Source organism: Pongo pygmaeus, chromosome 9, assembly GCF_028885625.2.
Source record: "Pongo pygmaeus isolate AG05252 chromosome 9, NHGRI_mPonPyg2-v2.0_pri, whole genome shotgun sequence".
Taxonomy (NCBI): domain Eukaryota; kingdom Metazoa; phylum Chordata; class Mammalia; order Primates; family Hominidae; genus Pongo; species Pongo pygmaeus.
Window position 1 is genome coordinate 9,703,714 of NC_072382.2, and position 20,531 is coordinate 9,724,244.

At 51.4% G+C, this 20,531-nt stretch overlaps 1 protein-coding gene across 2 annotated transcripts; it reads left to right on the top strand.

The window, feature by feature from the left end:
- Positions 1–238: 238 nt before the first annotated feature.
- Positions 239–15,558, top strand: BATF2 (basic leucine zipper ATF-like transcription factor 2). 2 transcript variants are annotated; one of them, XM_054437540.2, is made up of 3 exons: positions 239–493; positions 8,945–9,046; positions 13,691–15,558. In XM_054437540.2, the coding sequence occupies exons 1-3, from the start codon at positions 365–367 to the stop codon at positions 14,372–14,374; spliced, it is 915 nt and encodes a 304-aa protein (XP_054293515.2). In that variant the 5' UTR covers positions 239–364; the 3' UTR covers positions 14,375–15,558. The 2 variants fall into 2 exon arrangements, with proteins under 2 accessions (XP_054293515.2, XP_054293516.2); XM_054437541.2 differs by lacking the exon at positions 239–493 and adding an exon at positions 6,481–6,576.
- The last annotated feature ends 4,973 nt before the right edge of the window (positions 15,559–20,531 follow it).

Consider the following 20,531-nt stretch of genomic DNA (forward strand, 5'->3'; position numbering starts at 1 on the left):
GGGTTGGGCTTCATTTCCCACCCCACTGCACCCCAGCCAGCCCTCCAGTCCCTTGCTCCGTGAGCTCGGCTGGCCACTCCCCAGCACCAGCCTCCACATGAGGCCCTCCCATCTTTAGGGGTAGCTAGGACAAGAGCAAGGGACTCATCCTTTCTGAGGTCACTGGTGACCACTTTCCATACTTTGTTTCAGTCATCATGACAGTCCTGGCAAAGTGAGGGAATTTTCACCACTTTACAGACAAGGACAATGAGAACCCAGAGAAACCAAGGGCCTTGTCCAAGCTCACACAGTAGCAGGACACAGCGAGGATTTGAACCCTGGTCTTTCTGGGGCTTGAACCGCCTGGGAAAATCTAGGAGCTATGGTCGCAACTGCCATTTGCAAACAAACAAAGCCCTGGGATGCGCTCAGACTCTTCAGAGCTCAGCTGTTTATAATTTATACTGCCTGCCCATTTCCAGAAGTTCCAGACCGCTTCCCAGAAAGATGTGTAAGTACATTAAAGGAATGGCAGAGACTCAGAAGCACAAGGCACTGGAGGTGGCAAAGGGCCAGCAGGACTGGGGGTTGGGGAGGGGAGTGAGCGTGGGAAGGTGCACTGAGGACCGGGCAGTGAAGAGCCCCGTAGAGCCTAGGGGAAGTCACTTAGTTACTGGGAGGCCCAGCTATTTGCAGACTCCATCTTTTTTCATTTTTATTTTTTGACACAGGGTCTCTCTCTGTTGTCCAGGCTGGAGTGCAGTGGCGCAATCTCGGCTCACTGCAACTTCCGCCTCCCGGGTTCAAGCGACTCTCCTGCCTCAACCTCCCGAGTAGCTGGGAATACAGGCGTGTGCCACCATGCCTGGCTAATTTTTGTATTTTTAGTAGAGACAGGGTTTCATCAGGTTGGCCAGGCTGGTCTCCAACTCTTAATTTGCCAACCTCAGCCTCCTGAAGTCCTGGGATTACAGGTGTGAGCCACTGTGCCCCGCCCAGACTCCATCTTTAATGAGCGCTGAAATGTGCTATGCACAATGTGCTGAAAGCAAAAGTCTGTTCTTCTCTCCCCACGCCCTGGGGAGTCTCCATGTTGTGGCTTCCCCTGTCCCTGCCCAGCACTCAGTATGTCTGGAATCATCCTTTGGCAAGCCCTTGCTTTCCTGTCCACGGGTCCTTGACTGCTGGGACCTTCCTCCGCATCTTGGGCAGTGTGAAATAATGGACAGGAAGAGTGCCGGGCTTGGTATCAGAGACACGGGGGGATTGGAGTCCATCTACCTGGGGAGGTGACCAGAGCCCGGGACGTGCTGCTGAGTGGCAGCTTCCTCATGTCAGAAGCTGAGCTGAGGTTGTGGGATCAGCTGGCATCTACTCATCCTTCTTTTGCCAACAGTACCCCAATGCCCTGGGGAACTGCCCCTTCTTCACCCCTAGTCCTTATGGTTTAGATGGGGCTAACCCCAACCCTGGGCTCCAGGATGGGCTTGAGGCCCTGGCCTTGCCAATCTCACCTGGTCACAGTGATTGATGTCAGGAATACGCACATGACCCAAGCCAGACCAAGGAAGGCCAGGCCTGGGACTTTTGTTGGAGCTACTGGGAAAGTGGGAGGGGCTGGGGATGTGCCTGCCCCGGGTTGCTGTGAAGCTGGTGTTTCTGGTGGCCATCCTACTCCGATGAGCGGGCTCTGCCTGAGAACGTAGCCAGCCTGGAGGACAGCAAATAGAGTAAGAGTCTGACTCCCGATGACATCGTTTGGGCCTCATGTCTGAAGCTGGTGCACTCTAGACTTGGTAGTAACTTAACTTAGATCATCTAATAAGGGAGAGAGACTCCTCTAACACAGATATCTGCTGCCTCCCAGTGAAGTTTTCATGAGCAGCTGCAAGGAGAATACTTCACTTACGGCCGGGTGCAGTGGCTGATGCATGTAATCCCAGCATTTTGGGAGGCTGAGGCGGGAGGATCATGATCAAGACCAGCCTGGCCAACATGGTGAAACCCCATCTCTACTAAAAATACAAAAATTAGCTGGGCATGGTGTTGCACATCTGTAATCCCAGCTACTCAGGAGGCTGAGGCAGGATAATTGCTTGAACCCAGGAGGCGGAGTTTGCAGTGAGGCAAGATCGCGACACTGTACTCCAGCCTGGGTGACTAGAGCAAAATCCTGTCTCAAAAAAAAAAAAAAAAAAAGGCTGGGTGTGGTGGGGCTTATGCCTGTAAGTGCTGGGAAGCACTTTGGGAGGCCGAGGCAGGTGGATCACTTGAGGCCAGGAGTTTGAGACTAGCCTGGCCAACGTGGCAAAACCCCATCTCTACTAAAAATACAAAAATTTTGCTGGGCGTGGTGGTGTGTGCCTATAGTCCCAGCTACTTAGTAGCTGAGCCAGGAGAATCGCTTGAACCCAGGAGGCAGAGGTTGCAGTGAGCTGAGATCCCGCCACTGCACTTTAGCCTGGGGACAGAGCAAGACTCCATCAAAAGAAAGAAAGAAAGAAAGAGAGACAGACAGAGAGAAAGAAAGGAGGGAGGGAGGGAAACACAAGCCTGTTGTTACATGAATAAAAATTAATCAGATATGTGTTGAGTGCCTTTGTTAAGTTTAACAGATGTTTATGTGACCTAACTGTGAGCTGTGCACTGTTCTAAGCCCTTTACATAAATTACTTAAATCCTTCTATTATTATCCCCATTGGCCAGGCGCGGTGGCTCATGCCTATAATCCCAGCACTTTGGGAGGCCAAGGCTGGTGGATCACCTAAGGTCAGGAGTTCGAGACCAGCCAGGCCAACATGGTGAAACCCCCATCTCTACTAAAAATACAAAAATTAGCTGGGCATGGTGGCACGCACCTGTAATCCCAGCTACTTGGGAGGCTGAGGCAGGAGAATTGCTTGAACCTGGGAGGCGGAGGTTGCAGTGAGCCAAGATCGCGCCACTGCACTCCAGCCTGGGAGACAGAGCAAGACTCCGTCTCAAAAACAAAAACAAAAAAACAGGCCGGGCGCGGTGGCTCATGCCTGTAATCCCAGCACTTTGGGAGGCCGAGGTGGGCAGATCACTTGAGGTCAGGAGTTTGAGATCAGCCTGGCCAACATGGTGAAACCCCATCTCTACTAAAAATACAAAAAATTAGCTGGGTGTGGTGGCGCACACCTGTAATTCCAGCTATTCGGGAGGCTGAGGCAGGTGAATCACTGGAACCATGGAGACAGAGGTTGCAGTGAGCCAAGATTGTGCCACTGTACTGTAGCCTGGGTGACAGAGTGGGACTCCGTCTCAAAAAAAAAAAAAAAAAGGGACAGGGCTTCAGGGCATTCTGGCTTCTCCCAAAACAGTGGTGTGACTTTCTCTTCCCTATAATTCAGTTTCTTCATTGGTAAAATGACGAAGTTGGTTGGGGGGAGCCCACCAGGAACCCAGGGCAGGTCCTATGGGAATAAGTGAAAAGTTTCTTTCCTCAGGAAAGTTTTGGGGTTCCTGGGTGGCAAACTGCCTGCTGGACTTTAATTCATTAATTCATTAATTGAGCATCTATTATGTGAAGGCAGTGTTTGAAGCACTGGGGATCCTTCAAAGAACCAGTCCTGCCATGTAGGAGCTCATTGGTAGCTGTGGTATTTGGGAGGCCTCCAACCCTCCACCCACTGGGGCTGCTGGCTTTGGACTAATGGACCAGGTCTTTCCAAGCAGGGTGTGGAGCAGGACTGAGGCCTAGAAGAGAGAGGTTGTGTTCTCCCTGCAGCTCTGCCCCTCCCGTGGAGTGACCTTGCCCCTCTGGGCATTAGTTTCCTCACCCTCTTTTATGAACTGAAAGTTTGTGTTCCCCCCCAAACTCACACACTGAAGTGCCAACCCTTGGTAAGATGGTATTTGGAGGTGGGGCCTTCAGGAGGTAATTAGGCTTAGATAAGGTCGTGAGGGTGGGACCGTACAATGGGATGAGTGTCTTTATAAGAAGGCAGAGAGACCACGTGAGAACACGGCAAGAGGGCCACCATCTACCAGCCAGGAAGAGGCCTTGCCAGGAGCCAAACCTACCAGCACCTTGTTCTTGGATTTCTCAGCCCTCAGAACTGCAAGAAATAAAAGGCTGTCATTAAGCCACCCAGTTTCTGGTATTGCATTATAGCAGCCTGAGCTGACTGAGACACCGTCTAAGGCGAGGTCAGATTGGATGGTCCCACCGGCCTGGGAGAAGTCTTCCACAGCCATTCCTAGTTAAACATTACCCACCCTGCCTCCCTCCCTCCCTGCCACTCCCTCTCCCAGCCACTTCCTCAGGAAGCCATAAACGCTGCCTTCTTTGGTCTTCTCCCAGGGCTGTGGTGTTCTGGGAAGAGCTACACCTGCTGTCTCACCTCTGCCAGAAGCCAGGGTCTGGAGAAGAAAGACCAGGGGTCTGAGGCGGGGCCTGGGATCTGGAGTGGGACACTCAGGCCCTAGCCCCTCCACACACACACACACAAGCACACACAGGTGTTTCTTCATAGTCACATCATGCACAAGGTGCCTGCAGATCCTCCCAGGGGAGCTCATGGGCTGGCTTAATGAGCCCTTCAGGTGCCTGCCTCAGGCAAGATGTCCCAGCCTTCCTGGTTTCCAGGAAACAATAACTCAGAGAAACAGGGATGGCCTCACTGCGTGGGGCATCTCACTTCTGCCTCTGCTCCCAGGCCCCTCAGAAGCTAGGAGGGCAAGGCCCAGCTGTTATGCCCAATCCCACTCACCCAGGCATTTTAAATTAGGATCCTGCATTAATAATCTTAGAATCCAGAATATGACACCACAAATCTCAGGAGGGGGAATCCTTGCCACATAGTACTTTACAATATCCCAAGAGCTTTCTTCTCATCTCATTCTTTCCCATCTTCAAAACAACTGTGAAATAGGTGTCATTTCTTTGTGATCACCAGCATATATTTGAAGACACTGAGGCTCCAGGTGATAAACTGGGTGAGTGGAGTGCCAGGATGGAGAGTCAAGTCTTTTGTCTCTGAAACCCAGACTTGTTTTATGCCTGGTTCTAGGGATAGCAGGGGACTGCACTCTCCACACCTCTGCCCATGACAGGCATCACTAATCGATCATGGTGTGGCAGACATTGCTAATCAACTGCAGTACTCTTTTTTACTAAGCTCAGAGGTGTCCATGAACTCTTTAAAACAACATTCCAGCCGCCATCACCTATCAGAAGATCATATCTGTATTTGCCATTCTTGTGATATCACGTCATCAGCCATGAGCCCTCAGATCTCAGGTGCAACCCCAAGATGCTCTAGTCACCAGACCATAGGACTCTACATACTGCATGCATGCTATTCTTGGACAGGAATTACTGGCCCCTCTGGCCCCCAAACAGATGCCCCATCCAAGTGTGGTCCCTCTTAGAGATACAACAACCATGCAGATATGCCCGGGGCTTCAGGGTTTGCTAGGTCTTTATTTTTTAATTTTTAATTAATTAATTTTTTTGAAACAAGGTCTTGCTCTATTGCCCATGCTGGAGTGCAGTGGCAAGATTATAGCTCACTGCAGCCTTGAACTCCTGGGCTCAAGTGATCCTCTCATCTCAGCCTCCTGAGTAACTGGGAATACAGGTGAGTGCCACCATGCCCAGTTTTTTTTTTATTTTATTTTTAGTAGAGATAAAGTCTTGCTATGTTGCCCAGGCTGGTCTCAAACTCCTGAGCTCAAGTAATCCTCCTGCCTTGGCCTCCCAGAGTACTTGGATTACAGGCATGAACCACTGCATCTGGCCTAACAAAATTGTTTTTATCCCCACTTTACAGATTTGGAAACAGAAACACAGATGAAATTATGAACTCAAGTCACATAGCTTGGAAGCTGGGCTCCTAACCACTGGACATCAATCTTTCCACTGCTACGTGGTCTGTTGTATGAAAACAGTAATGTATCCATCTGTTCTATCCAACAGCCATTGCTTATTTTTGCAGACATGCTTCCATAGTGGTCTCAGAAGGTTTGGGGGTGGTTGTATTATCTGGCTTAGTTCCTGCAATGAGCCTGGGAGTGGGTAGTTGTACCATCCTCCAGCCCATACCCTTACAGATGAGAAAACTAGGGCTCAGAGAAGGAGAGTCACTTTCTGAAAGCTGGACAGCTCCAATGTGTGCTGTGATCCAGAGTTCCCCCAATTCCAGAGCTCAAGGGCTCTCTCTACCCCACATGAACATCGGTCCCCACTGGCTTCTTCTCTCATCTCAGTCCCTGGCTGCCTGTCCTCCCTCCCCTGGAACACCCTCCTCATACCTGGCCTTTGGTCTTCCCTCCTCTCCACCCTCCACCATCCTCTTTCCAGAGAAGGGGCCCAACCGGAAGGCCAGTTCATGTTAGGAAATTCTAGCCACATGAGCAAGCCTGAGCCAGGGATTCTGAGCAGCTGGTAGCTTTAGGAGAAACTGAAACTTGGCCCTCTGGGGGCGGAGTGGCCACTGGGGATTTAAAGAGCTGCCACTTCCTTAGGCCTCCAGAGGGCACTGGGAAGTCACAGCTGCTGAGGGACGACTCTGCTCCCCCGCCTAAGCCATGCACCTCTGTGGGGGCAATGGGCTGCTGACCCGGACAGTGAGTACAGGGGATTGGGTATCGGGGATGAGAAGGGGAGCTGGGATTCCAAGGGTCCTCAGTGCCCAGGCAGTGAGGGCTGCAGTCGGGAGCTCCTAGTCCCAGCTCTATACTCTGAGCAGTGTGACAGAGGGCTCTGCATGCCCCTCTCTGGGTCTCGCTTTCCTCCCCTGAAGTCAGGGTTGGAATGAGTTGTTTCCAGCTCTCACATTGCAGATCCAGCCTTCGGTTTAGAACTTGGCCTCTGTGTACTTGCTTTCTCCTAATGTACCTGGTCCCCCGCCACTACACTCACAGCAGCCTTTCCTTCCTTCTCCAAATAACCCAGGCCGGCCCACGCCTGTAATCCCAGCCCCTTGGGAGTCTGAGGCCAGCAGATAACATGAGGTCAGGAGTTCAAGATCAGCCTGGCCAACATGGCGAAACTCCGTCTCTACTAAAAATACAAAAATTAGCCAGGTGTGGCAGGGCACGTCTGTAGTCTCAGCTACTCGAGAGGCTGAGGCAGGAAAGTTGCTTGAACCCGGGAGATGGAGTTTGCAGTAAGCTGAGCTCATGCCACTGCACTCCAGCCTGGCAGACAGAGAGAGACTCTGTCTCAATAACATAAAATAGGCCGGGCTCGGTGGCTCCCACCTGTAATCCCAGCACTTTGGGAGGCTGAGGCGGGCAGATCACCTGAGGTCAGGAGATGGAGACCATACTGGCCAACATGGTGAAACCCCGTCTCTACTAAAAATACAAAAATTAGCTGGGCGTGGTGGCAGCGCATGCCTGTAGTCCCAGCTACTCAGGAGGCTGAGGCAGGAGAATCACTTGAACCTGGGAGGCGGAGGTTGCAGTGAGCCAAGATCACGCCACTGCACTCCAGCCTGGGCGACAGAGAGAGACTCTGTCTCAATAAAATAAAATAAAATAAAATAAAATAAAATAAAATAAAATAAAATAATAAATAAATTCCCTGGGCCATGGTTTCCCTTGGAGGCTCTGCTCATCTCACAGGAGCCCCCTTCACTCACCGTGGGTCCTGTCTCAGCCTTTAGTCTCTTGGTGCCCCAGTGTCTACAGTGAGCCCGCTGTGGACATGGCCCCAGGGAGCATATGGCCAGGGTGGAGCTGTGGCAGGAGCCTAGGAGCATTCAGAATCTGCAGCCAGGGTGGCCAGGGCCTTGCCTGAGGTCCTTACCCTCAAAACACGTACCCCAGAGAGACTTGGGGGAGGGGGCTTGGCTGTGAGCTCTCCAACAGTCCCTCTTGCTCTGACTTTGCAGAGCTCTGGACATTTGGGTAAAATATTTTATCTAAGTTTCATTGATCCCAGGGTACAGGGTGGTCACAACTGTCAACCTTTGAGTTCACCCTTCCATGGAATAAACCCTTCATTCATTCATCCTTCGCTACCACCCCACTACAATGTGAGCAATTTGAGGGCAGGGATTTGCGTGTATTTTGTTTGCTATTGTGTCCCGCTAGCTTACTGCCTGGAACACAGTAGGTGCTTATACATGTTTGTTGAGTAAGTGAATATCTGCTTTGGGCTTGAGCTGGGCATGAGCACAGAGAACCACATCTGCCCTCATGGAGCTCACAGTTAGGAAAGTTCACACCTTGGTGTGGAAATCATGGCAATGAGAAGAATGGAAGCTGAGCTTTATGGCATGCCGGCTCTGGGCTGCCTGCCGCATGGGCTTTAACCCTCTGCTGTGGTGCTTCCATTGCAGGGATGGGACGATTGGGTTCAAGAATATGGGGCTTGGCTGGGCGCGGTGGCTCACACCTGTAATCCCAGCACTTTGGGAGGCCGAGGCTGGTGAATCACCTGAGGTCAGGAGTTCAAGACCAGTTTGAGATGAGCCTGGCCAACATGACGAAACCCTATCTCTACTAAAAATACAAAAATTGGCCAGGAGTGGTGGCAGGTGCCTGTAGTCCCAGCTACTTGGGAGGCTGAGGCAGGAGAATTGCTTGAACCCAGGAGTCAGAGTTTTCAGTGAGCCAAGATAGCGCCGCTGCACTACTCCAGCCAGGGCAACAGAGTGAGACTCTGTCTCAAAAAAAAAAAAGGAAAAAAGAATGTGGGGTTTGAAGTCAGCTCTGTCTGAGTTTGAATCTCAGGCTTCCCATCTTCCCTGCTTGCCCTCCCACCCTCCACATGAGCGGTGAGCAGGACACAGGGGTGAGGCTGGCATTCCAACAACGTGTGCAGCACCTGCTATAGGGTGTGTGGGTGCCAAGGGAGCTTCTGGGAGAACAAAGACCCTTGGGAACTTGACTCAAGGGGAAAAACTTGGCTTTACAAATGGTGGGCCAGGACGGAGGGCACAAGGCCTGGCTGGGCCCCCTGAGTCCTCTGCCTCGTGCCCCATAGGACCCCAAGGAGCAACAAAGGCAGCTGAAGAAGCAGAAGAACCGGGCAGCCGCCCAGCGAAGCCGGCAGAAGCACACAGACAAGGCAGACGCCCTGCACCAGGTGCGGATAACCCTTAACCCCTTTCCTTGTCTCTGGCTCCACTTACTGGTCCAGCCACCTCTTCTCCATCCCACCTTTGAGCAGACCTCCCCCAAACTCCTGTATTTTTCTAGGTCACCTGAGTTTGGGATGAGGAAAGGGTCCTGTGGCTGAGATTTGGAAAGTTCTGGGTGTTGAGTACAAACCATGTGCCAGGTACACACCAGGCTCCAGGGACACAAAGGGTTATCCTCAGCCCAGCCGTGTCCTAAGGTGTCCGCAGTCTAGGGGAAGGAAGACAGGAAGTGGAGGCAAATAGGGAGATCCCAACACAATGGCCAGCTGAGACACTAGTTAAAATGCAGATTCCAGGCTGGGCACAGTGGCTCACACCTGTAATCTTAGCACTTTGGGAGGCTGAGGCTGGAGGATTGTTTGAGCCCAGGAGTTCAAGACCAGCCTGGGCAATATAGCGAGACTCTGTCTCTACAAAAATTAAAAAATAGTTAGCTGGGCATGATGGTGCACACCTGTAGTCCCAGCTACTCAGGAAACTGAGGCAGGAGGATCGCTTGAGCCCAGAAGTTCAAGGCTGCAGTGAGCCATGATTGCACCACTGCATCCAACCTGGGCGACAGATTGAGACCCTGTCTATAGAAAGAAAAAAAAAAGTGGATTATTCTTCCTCTGCCAGGTCCCACCTCATGAGGCCAGGTGGGCCCAGGGACCTGCACGGTGATCTGTGATTAATCACCCGGGGGTCAGAGTTCAGGAGGTGGCTAAGACCATACTGTGAGAACTCTGGTTCAGGGTTAAAATGGGCAGGGTTTCCAGTCCCAGTTGCAAGTTGCTTCCTTTACTGAGCTTCATGTTCATCTGAAAATACCATAGACAGTGGCTTAAACAACAGACATTTATTTCTCACAGTTTTGGAGGCTGGGAAGTCCAAGATCAAGGTGCCAGCCAATTCGGTTCCAGATGAGGGTGCTCTTCCTGACTTGTAAGCGGCTGCCTTCTCGCTGTGTGCTCATGGCCTCTCAGTGCACGTGAGAGGACAGAGTGATCTCTTTCCCTTCCTCTCCTTTTTGGGATTTTTGTTGTTGTTGTTGTCATTTTTGAGACAGAGTCTCGCTCTGTTGCCCAGACTGGAGTGCAGTGGCGCCACTTGGCTCACTACAACCTCTGCCTCCTGGGTTCAAGTGATTCTCCTGCTTCAGCCTCCTGAGTAGCTAGGATTACGGGCATGCGCCACTACGCCCAGCTAATTTTTGTATTTTTAGCAGAGACGGGGTTTCACCATGTTGGCCAGGCTGGTCTCAAACTCCTGGCTTTAAGTGATCTGCCCGCCTCGGCCTCCCAAAGTGCTGGGATTACAGGCGTGAACCACCGCACCTGGCCCCCTCCTTTTTGTTTTAATTTTTTATTCATATATTATTTATTTATTCTTTCTTTTTTATTTCTTCATATTCTTTATTTTTTAATAGAGATGGGGGTCTTGCTATGTTGCCCAGGCTGGGCTTGAACTCCTGGGCTCAAGCAATCCTCCCACCTCCACATCCCAAAGTGCTGGGATTACAGGCACGAGCCACCGTGCCTGGCCCCTTCCTCTTTTTTTTTTTTTTTTGAGAGGGTCTTGCTCTGTTGTCCAGGCTGGAGTGCAGTCCACGATCTTGTCTCACTGCAACCTCAGCTTCCCAGGCTCAAGCGATCCTCCCCACCTCAGTCTCCTGAGTAGCTGGGACTACAGGCATGCACCATCACACTTGGCTAACTTTTGTATTTTTTGTAGAGGCAGAGTTTCTCCATGTAGCCCAGGCTGGTCTTGAACTCCTGGACTCAACTGATACACCTACCTTGGCCTCCCAAAGTGCTGGGATTACAGGCTTGAGCCACCGCTCCCAGTCTCCCTCCCTCTTCTTATAAGGCCACCAATCCTATCAGATTAGAACCCTATCCTCTATCTGAGGACCTCATTTAATCTAAATTACCTTCTAAGAGCCTTATCTCTAAATGCAGTCACATTGGGGGTTATGGCTTCAACATATAAATTTTGGAGGGAACACAATAGAGTCCATAGCACATAGGTAGTGGCATTGAGTGGTCTAAAGAGGAGATGAGCCAGGCAAGGTGGCTCATGCCTGTAATCCCAGCACCTTGGGAGGCTGAGGTGGGTGGATTACTTGAGGCCAGGAGTTCGATACCAGCCTGGCCAATATGGTAAAACCCCATCTCTACTAAAAATACAAAAATTAGCCAAGCATGGTAGCTAATTAGGCAGCCCCAGTAGCTGGGATTACAGGGACGTAGTAGCTAATTAGCCAATCCCAGTAGCTGAGGCAGGAGAATTGCTTGAACCTGGGAGGCGGAGGTTGCAGTGAGCTGAGGTCGTGCCACTGCACTTCAGCCTGGGAGACAGAGAGAGACTCTGTCTCAAAAACAACAACAACAACAACAACAAAAGAGATGAAGCCTGAGCTTAAGGACAAATGGGCTTTTTCCCAGAGGATGAAGGTAAGAAAACGCATTGAGGACAAATGGCACAGTGCTGGCACAGGCGTGGGGAGCAGCATCCTGTAGACCAGGTGAGAGTGAGGACTGGTGCTCAGAATGGTGCCTAGGAGACCCACGCATCCGTTTATTCCTTCCTTCTGGAAATGCCTATTGAGCGTCTCCCGTGTGCCAGGCACATTTCTAAGCACTGGATATAGAGCTGTAGACACAGTAGATAAAGGCCCACCCCAGCCCCACCCACAGGGCTCATATTCTTGTGGGGAAGCCAGACCCACAAACAAAAAGTCCCTAGAGTGGTGAGGGTGTCAGACGGTGTTAAATCCTCTTGGAAAAACTAAAGCAGGGAAGAGGGAAGGGACAAAATTGAAATTGTCACTCCTTGAGCCTCTTGAAGGTGGCAAACGAATGAATAAATGAATGAGTGAGTGACTCAGTTCCTGGAGGTGAGTTGAAGCCTTTGGAGAATTTAGGTGAAGGGTGACCTAATGATACATTTTAGAAATGTCCATCATTCCAGCCAGGCACGGTGGCTCACGCCTGTAATCCCAGTACTTTGGGAGGCCGAAGCTAGCGGATCACGAGGTCAGGAGTTCGAGACCAGCCTGACCAACATGGTGAAACCCCATCTCTACTAAAAATACAAAAATTAGCTGGGCATGGTTGTGCGCACCTGATTCCCAGCTACTCGGGAGTCTGAGACAGGAGAATCGTTTGAACCCAGGAGGCGGAGGTTGCAGTGAGCCGAGATTGCGCCATTGCACTCCAGCCTGGGCGACAGAGCAAAACTCCGTCTCAAAAAAAAAAAAAAATTCATCATTCCACGTGCAGAAACCAGTGTGGGAATGGGGCTGGTGGCTTTCAGGCTGAGTCCAGGGCCAGGTGCGTTGGCTCACACCTATAATCCCAGAACTTTGGGAGGCCGAGGCGGGCGGATCACGAGGTCAGGAGATCGAGACCATCCTGGCTAACATGGTGAAACCCCATCTCTACTAAAAATACAAAAAATTAGCCAGGCGTGGTGGTGGGCGCCTGTGGTCCCAACTACTCGGGACGCTGAGGCAGGAGAATGGTGTGAACCTGGGAGGTTGAGCGTGCAGTGAGCTGAGATTGAACCACTGCACTCCAGTCTGGGCGACAGAGCCAGACTCCGTCTCAAAAAAAAGAACTTTGAGTCCAGGGCCAAAACCACATTTTTATGCAAAACACCTTTGCAACTTCTTCTTTCAAAGTGTCCAGAAAAGGGGGTGGGGGGACTGAAGGAAGGCGTTCAATTTTTTCAGCCCTGTGAGATGTGGTTATAAAATTCTTTCTGCATTTTTACCATTATTGTCATCCTAAATGGTTATTTAGAACTGCACATTGATTGTGTCTCAGGGGTTCTCAGAACTGGCGTTCAGCAGACCAGAACTTAATAAATGCTGATTCAGGGATGCAGTATCGAACACACTCATGCTGTCAACCTGTAAAACAATCCCCTGAATCCTCCCACAGTGCTCGTAGGGGTGAGTTCTGGGCCCTCAAAAGGTCTGGCAGTGGCAATAAGCAATCTAGGACAGAATGACATCAAAGTTGCCACGGGAAGGCCCTGTTGGGATTTGCACAGGGAAGGGCGGCGGAAGGGTGTCCAGGCAGAGGAAACAGGAAATGTGGCCGGGAAGCAGAGTTCATGTGAGGGTCAGAAAGAGGGGGGAGCAAGAAAGAAGGTAGGAGAGAGGAGACCGGAGGTTTGAGCTGCGGCCACCACACAGGCCTGGAATTCTACCACAAGGAATCTGGTGGGCGCCTCTAAAGGGCTTTAACCTGCAATTAATGACATGGTTGCCGAACGGCTCCTGTGGGCAAGGGAATAGGTGGTTTGGGGGGCACATAGGTTGGAGGCCCCTGGAGATCCCAGGTAAGTAACGGCACCGGCTCAGGGCACTAGCGGTGGGATGAGAGCAGGCGAATCTGAGCCCCCTCAGGGGGTGGGACAGGGGAGACTTGGCAGGTGGTTATGAAGGGCTGGCCAGAGAGTGGCCAAGAGACCCCACTTGGCTATTCCAATGGTGGTGGCATCTTTCTCCTGAAGTTGAGGACCCTGGAAGGGGCTAAGGCTCATGCAGGGTCCCTGACACTGGCTGAGGTTCCCCTCCCCGCCCATCTGCTTCTCTGCAGCAGCACGAGTTTCTGGAAAAAGACAACCTCGCCCTGCAGAAGGAGATCCAGGCCCTGCAGGCCGAGCTGGCGTGGTGGAGCCGGACCCTGCACGTGCATGAGCGCCTGTGCCCAATGGCTTGTGCCTCCTGCTCAGCTCCAGGGCTCCCGGGTTGCTGGGACCAGGCTGAGGGGCTCCTGAGCCCCAGCCCACAGGGACAACACGGCTGCCGGGAGCAGTTGGAGCTGTTCCAGACCCCGGGTTCCTGTTCCCCAGCTCAGCCGCTCTCTCCAGGTCCACAGCCTCATGATTCCCCCAGCCTCCTCCAGTCCCCTCTGCCCTCACTGTCCCTTGGCCCCGCTGTGGTTGCTGAACCTCCTGTCCAACTGTCCCCCAGCCCTCTCCTGTTTGCCTCACACACTGGTTCCAGCCTGCCGGGGTCTTCCTTTAAGCTCAGTGCCCTCCAGCCCAGCCTCACGGCCCAAATTGCCCCTCCACAGCCCCTCGAGCTGGAGCATCCCACCAGAGGGAAGCTGGGGTCCTCCCCCGACAACCCTTCCTCTGCCCTGGGGCTTGCATGTCTGCAGAGCAGGGAGCACAAACCTGCTCTCTCAGCAGCCACTTGGCAAGGGCTGGGTGTGGATCCCAGCTCTCACCCTCTCCTGGCCTTTCCTCTACTCTCCTCTGCTCAAGTCCACTTCTAACCTGGTCTCCGGAGCTGGGTTGGCCCCTTCTTTGGGCTCAGGAAGCAGCCTTAGCACAAGGGCCTCTCCTCCCTCGCTACTGGGTTCTGCCCTGCGTGGCTGACCAGCTGGCCCAGGATTTCACAGTGGAAAAGGAAGCCACCACTGATGCCTCCCACTGTGACAGCCCCTGTCACCACCAATATCTTATTTCAACCTCACAGTTGACCTGAGAAATCGAGATTATCACTCCACCTTTTCAGACAAGGAAACTGAGGCTCAGGGAAGCCACGTGACAAGTACAAGTTCACGAAGCCTTTCTTGGAGCCTGAAACACCACCCTCCGCTCCTCCTTCTCCTGTCCTGGCCCAGGCATTCTAGAGGCTGAAATCCTGGAAACCGTGGGCTGGTGTGAGAAGGTTTGCATGCTCAGAGCAGAGAAGGGCTCTCCCCGCTGCTTCGTGATTCCAGGGCCAGAGCCCTGCAGTCCCAGAAACCCCAACCTAGCTGGGGCAGGTCCAGAGTCCAAGCCCTGGTGGGAAGAGGCCAAGCAGAAGCCCTGAAGTGGACTCTTGCTTCCCCTAGGAGTGTTTTCAGTGCTAAGAAGCTGAACCTGTGGGCTGGAGTTGAGGAGAGGCCTGGAAGAGGACCATGTGGGATTTCTACAGCCCGGGTACCCATAGCCACACCAAGGCTTCTGGGAGATTCTGCAGGGTCAGCTTTCCAGGCTGTTTCCAAATAGCTCCCTGCCTCCCCACTGCCCCTAAAGCCACAGCAGAAGAGCCATTCATCTCATAAACAAAAAGCAAGAGGAAAGAATGAGGAAGGACCCTGTGCAAGGTTATTTTCAGGCAGGGATGGGCTTGCATCTGACAGCACCTACCCCTGTGTGGCCCCCAGGCCCCCATCACCCTCAGACCCCTCCTAAGCAGTTCCCTCATTGCTCTTTGGCCTGGGCTGACAGCAGGAAGAGCAGGGCCCAGGAACCGGAGGAAGTTCAGTGTTGGTGTCTGCTTCAAGAGGGGGTTTTACACTCTGATTCCAGGACAAGAACTCTAAGGCGGGTTGGGGAGAGAAACCCTGGCTCTTCACCCAGGTTTCACACACACGTAAATGAAACACTATGTTAGTATCTAACACACTCCTGGATACAGAACACAAGTCTTGGCACATATGTGATGGAAATAAAGTGTTTTGCAATCTTTTCTGCTTTGCCTAGTTGCTTAAACCACTGTTTGTAACCTATAGAGTCTTTGAAAGAAGAGAGAATAATAGAGATGGGCAACCCCTCATGACCCGACTAATTAATCTCCCTCCAATACTACAGATGAGGAAACTGAAGCTCAGAGATGAGATGGACTTGCCCAGGTGTATTAGTCAGTATTCTCTAGAGAAATAGAACCAATAGAGAGAGAGAGAGAGAGAGTGTGTGTGTGTGTGTGTATGTGTGTGTGTGTGTGTGTGTGTGAAGAGAGACAGAGAGTTTTTTTTATGTTTTTTTTTTTTTTTTTTGAGATGGAGTTTCACTCTTGTCACCCAGGCTGGAGTGCAATGGTGCAATCTCGGCTCACTACAACCTCCGCCTCCTGGGTTCAAGTGATTCTCCCACCTCAGCCTATCAAGTAGCTGGGATTACAGGTGCCCACCACCATGCTCAGCTAATTTTTTCTTTTTTTTGAGACAGAGTCTCGCTCTGTCACCCAGGCTGGAGTGCAGTGGCGCAATCTCGGCTCACTGCAAGCTCCGCCTCCCAGGTTCATGCCATTCTCCTGCCTCAGCCTCCCGAGTAGCTGGGACTACAGGCACCTGCCACCATGCCCGGCTATTTTTTTTTTTTTTTTTTTTTTTTTTGTATTTTTAGTAGAGACAGGGTTTCACCGTGTTAGGCAGGATGGTCTCGATCTCCTGACGTCATGATCCGCCCACCTCGGCCTCCCAAAGTGCTGGGATTACAGGCATGAGCCACCACGCCCAGCCTCACACCCGGCTAATTTTTGTATTTTTAGTAGAGATGGGGTTCCACCATGTTGGCCAGGCTGGTCTCGAACTCCTGACCTCAAATGATCTGCCCGCCTTGTCCTCCCAAAGTGCTGGGATTACAGGTGTGAGCCACCATGCCCTGCCGAGAGAGACTTATTGTAAGAAATTGGCTCATGTGATTATGGAGGTTGGCAAGTCCAAATTCTTCAGGGTGAACTGTCAGGCTGGAGCCCCAGGAAAGTGCTGCTGTTGCAGTTCAAGTGCAAAGGCCACCAGCTGCAGAACTTACTCTGGCTTGGAAAAGGTTAGTCTTTTTGTTCTATTCAGGCCTTCAGTAGATTGGATGAGGCCCACCTACATTATGGAGGGAAACCTGCTTTATTCAAAGCCCACCAATTTCAATGTTGATCTCGTCCAAAAACACATTCACAGAAACATTCAGAATAATGTTTGACCACATATCTGGGCACTGTGGCCCAGCCGAGAGGACACATGCAAGTAACCATTGTGCCAGGTTCACATAGCAAAGGGAAGTCACAGGGCTGTGGATGGCAGCAGAGCCATGGTCACCAGCGATTCAGGGAAAGCAAACAGGGGGAAGGGAAGCCAAGGTGCTGTTGGTTGGAGGTGGGCTGGAGTCTGGGACAGGATTCAACATACTCTGGGCACGAGGACTCAGTGGGGGATGAGGACACCATGGTCGTGCTGTATCTGTATACCCTAAAGTATAGCAGGCTGTGTGCTGTTTTACTTGGATTAACTCAATGATGCCTCTAGTAACTCTGTGACGTATGCTTCTCAACCCCACTGTTCAGAAGAGGAAACTGTCTTTGAGCTAGAGCTGTAAGAAAGAGAGAGAAAGGGAAACTGAGGCCCAGAGGTAGTAAGTAATAAGTCCAACGTCACATAGCTAGGAAACTATATAGACTTGGTTCAACAATCAGGAGCCCTTAGCTGCAGGCAACCCAGCCTTCAACCTTCCTGGATTCTCATTGCAGGCCCTGACTTCAGGGGCAGCACATGCTAATAGAAATGACCCAAGAAGGTAAAACTCTACCCCACCCTCAAACAAATAGATGGGAGTGATTCAATTAATGCTGGTACACTCATATGATGGGCTACTGAAAAGCTGAATAAAAAATGCTTGGCCAGGCGCAGTGGCTCAAGCCTATAATCCCAGCACTTTGGAAGGCCAAGGCAGGCGATCACGAGGTCAGGAGTTCAAGACCAGCCTGGCCAACATGGCGAAACCCCGTCTCTCATAAAAATACAAAAATTAGCTGGGCATTGTGGCGGGTGCCTGTAATCCCAGCTACTCGGGAGGCTGAGGCAAGAGAATTGCTTGAACCCGGGAGGCAGAGGTTGCAGTAAGCCGAGATCACACCACTGCACTCCAGCCTGGGCGATGGAGCAACACTCCGCCTTGGGCAGAAAAAAAAGTTACCTGGGTGGCTGAGGTGGGAGGATTGCTTGAGCCAGGGAGGTCGAGGCTGCAGTGAACCATGATTGAGCCACTGCACTCCAGTCTGGGTGACAGAGTGAGATCCTGCCTCAAAAAAAAAAAAAAAAAAAAAAGGAGAGAGAGAGAGAATTCAAGGGAAGGGTCTCTCAGGAGGTGTCACTCAGGATGAGACCTGACAAGATGAGAATAACAAGAGAGAGTTAGCCATGGAAAGATCTAGGGAAAGAACATGCCAGGCAGAGGCAATAGCATGTGTAAAAACTCCGGGTCTGGAAAAAGCGCTAAATGTAAGCTGGGCACGGTGGCTCACGCCTGTAATCCAAGCACTTTGGGAGGCCGAGGTGGGCAGATCAAGAGGTCAGGAGATTGAGACCATCCTGGCTAACACGGTGAAACCCCGTCTCTACTAAAAATACAAAAAATTAGCCGGGCGTGGTGGCGGGTGCCTGTAGTCCCAGCAGGAAGCTGAGGCAGGAGAATGGCGTGAACCTGGGAGGCGGAGCTTGCAGTGAGCCGAGATTGCGCCACTGCACTCCAGCCTGGGCAACAGAGTGAGACTCTGTCTCAAAAAAAAAAAAAAAAAGCGCGCTAAACATGTTGGAGGAATAGAAACGAGGAGGCCAGCTGGGCACGGTGGTGCACACCAGTAATCCCAGCACTTTGGGAGGCCGAGGTGGCTTGAGCCCATGAGTTTGAGACCAGCCTGGGCAACAAAGCAAGACCTTGTCTCTACTAAAAATTCAAAGAATTAGCCGGGCATGGTGGCATGCACCTGTAGTCCCAGCTATTCGAGAGGCTGTGATGGGAGAATTGCTTGAGCCCAGGAAGTCAAGGCTACAGTGAGCCATGATCATGCCCCTGCACACTGGGTGACAGAGCAAGGCCTGTCTCAAAAAAAAAAAAAGAAGAAGAAGAGAAAAGAAAGGAGGAGGAGAATCAGGGAGGAGAAAAGGAAAGATGAAATCTGGGAAGAGGCCAGAAAAATTGTGTAAGCCATGAGAAGGATGTGAGATTCTTCCTATGTGAGTGGGAGAATTTGTTTTTTTTTTTTTGAAATGGAGTCTCGCTCTGTCGCCCAGGCTGGAGTGCAGTGGTGCGATCTTGGCTCACTGCAAGCTCTGCCTCCCAGGTTCACTCCATTCTCCTGCCTCAGCCTCCCTAGTAGCTGGGACTACAGGCGCCTGCCACCATGCATAGCTAATGTTTTGTATTTTTAGTAGAGACAGGGTTTCACTGTGTTAGCCAGGATGGTCTCGATCTCCTGACCTCGTGATCCCCCCGCCTTGGCCTCCCAAAGTGCTGAGATTATAGGCTTGAGCCACCATGCCCAGCCATGAGTAGGAGAATTTTAAACAGAGATGTACACTGATTTTTTTGTTTTTTTGAGACAGAGTCTTGCTCTGTTGCCCAGGCTGGAGTGCAGTGCACGATATTGGCTCACTGCAATCTCCACCTCCCGGGTTCAAGCAATTCTCCTGCCTCAGCCTCCTGAGTAGCTGAGATTACAGGTGCCCGCCACCACGCACAGCTAATTTTTTATATTTTTCGTAGGGACAGGGTTTCACCATGTTGGCCAGGCTGGTCTCAAACTCCTGATCTCAACTGATCCAGCCACCTCAGCCTCCCAAAGTGCTGGGATTACAGGTGTGAGCCACCGTGCCCAGCCTCTGATTTTTAAATTCATTTAAAATATATTCAGCTCCTCTTTTCAAACACTATCCTAGGCATTTGGGATAAAGAAGAGAACAAAACAGACAAAAATGCTTATATTTAATAGGGAAGCTGGGTCAAGAGGGGTAAGACAAGAAAAGAGGAATCCAGAGGGTCAGGGTGGAGAAGGTACAATTTAAAATAGGGTGGTCGCCCAGGCACGGTGGCTCATGCCTGTAATCCCAGCACTTTGGGAGGCTGAGGTGGGAGGATCACTTGAGGTCAGGAGTTCGAGACTAGCCTAGCCAACATGGCAAAACACTGTCTCTACTAAAAATACAAAAATTAGCCAGGCGTGGTGGCAGGCACCTGTGATCCCAGCTACTAAAGAGGATGAGGCACAAGAATCACTTGAACCTGGGAGGTGGAGGTTGCAGTGAGCTGAGATCGCGCCACTGCACTCCAGCCTGGGTGATAGAATGAGACTCAGTCTCAAAAAAATAAATAAAATAAAATAAAATAAAATAGGGTGGTCAACGTCAGTTCAATAGGAAGAGAGTATTTGAAGCCAGGTGTAGTGGCTTCAAATCCCAGCACTTTGGGAGGCTGAGGTGGTCAGATCACTAGAGGCCAGGAGTTCAAGAACAGCCTGGCCAACATGGCAAAACTCAAACTCCTTCTCTACTAAAAATACACACACAAAAAAAAGAAAATTAGCAGCTGGGCACAGAGGCTCACGCCTGTAATCCCAGCACTTTGGGAGGCCAAGGTGGGTGGATCACCTGAGGTCAGGCATTCCAGACCAGACTGGCCAACATGAAACCCCATCTCTACTAAAAATACAAAAAAATTAGCCGGTCATGGTGGAACATGCCTGTAATCCCAGCTACTTGGGAGGCTGAAGCAGGAGAATTGCTTGAACCCAGGAGGCGGAGGTTGCGGTGAGCTGAGATCACGCTATTGCACTCCAGCCTGGGCAACAGAGCAAGACTCCATCTCAAAAAAAAAAAAAAAGAAAGAAAAGAAAAAAGAAAATTAGCAGGGCATGGTGGTGCATGCCTGTAGTCCCCACTACTTGGGAGGCTG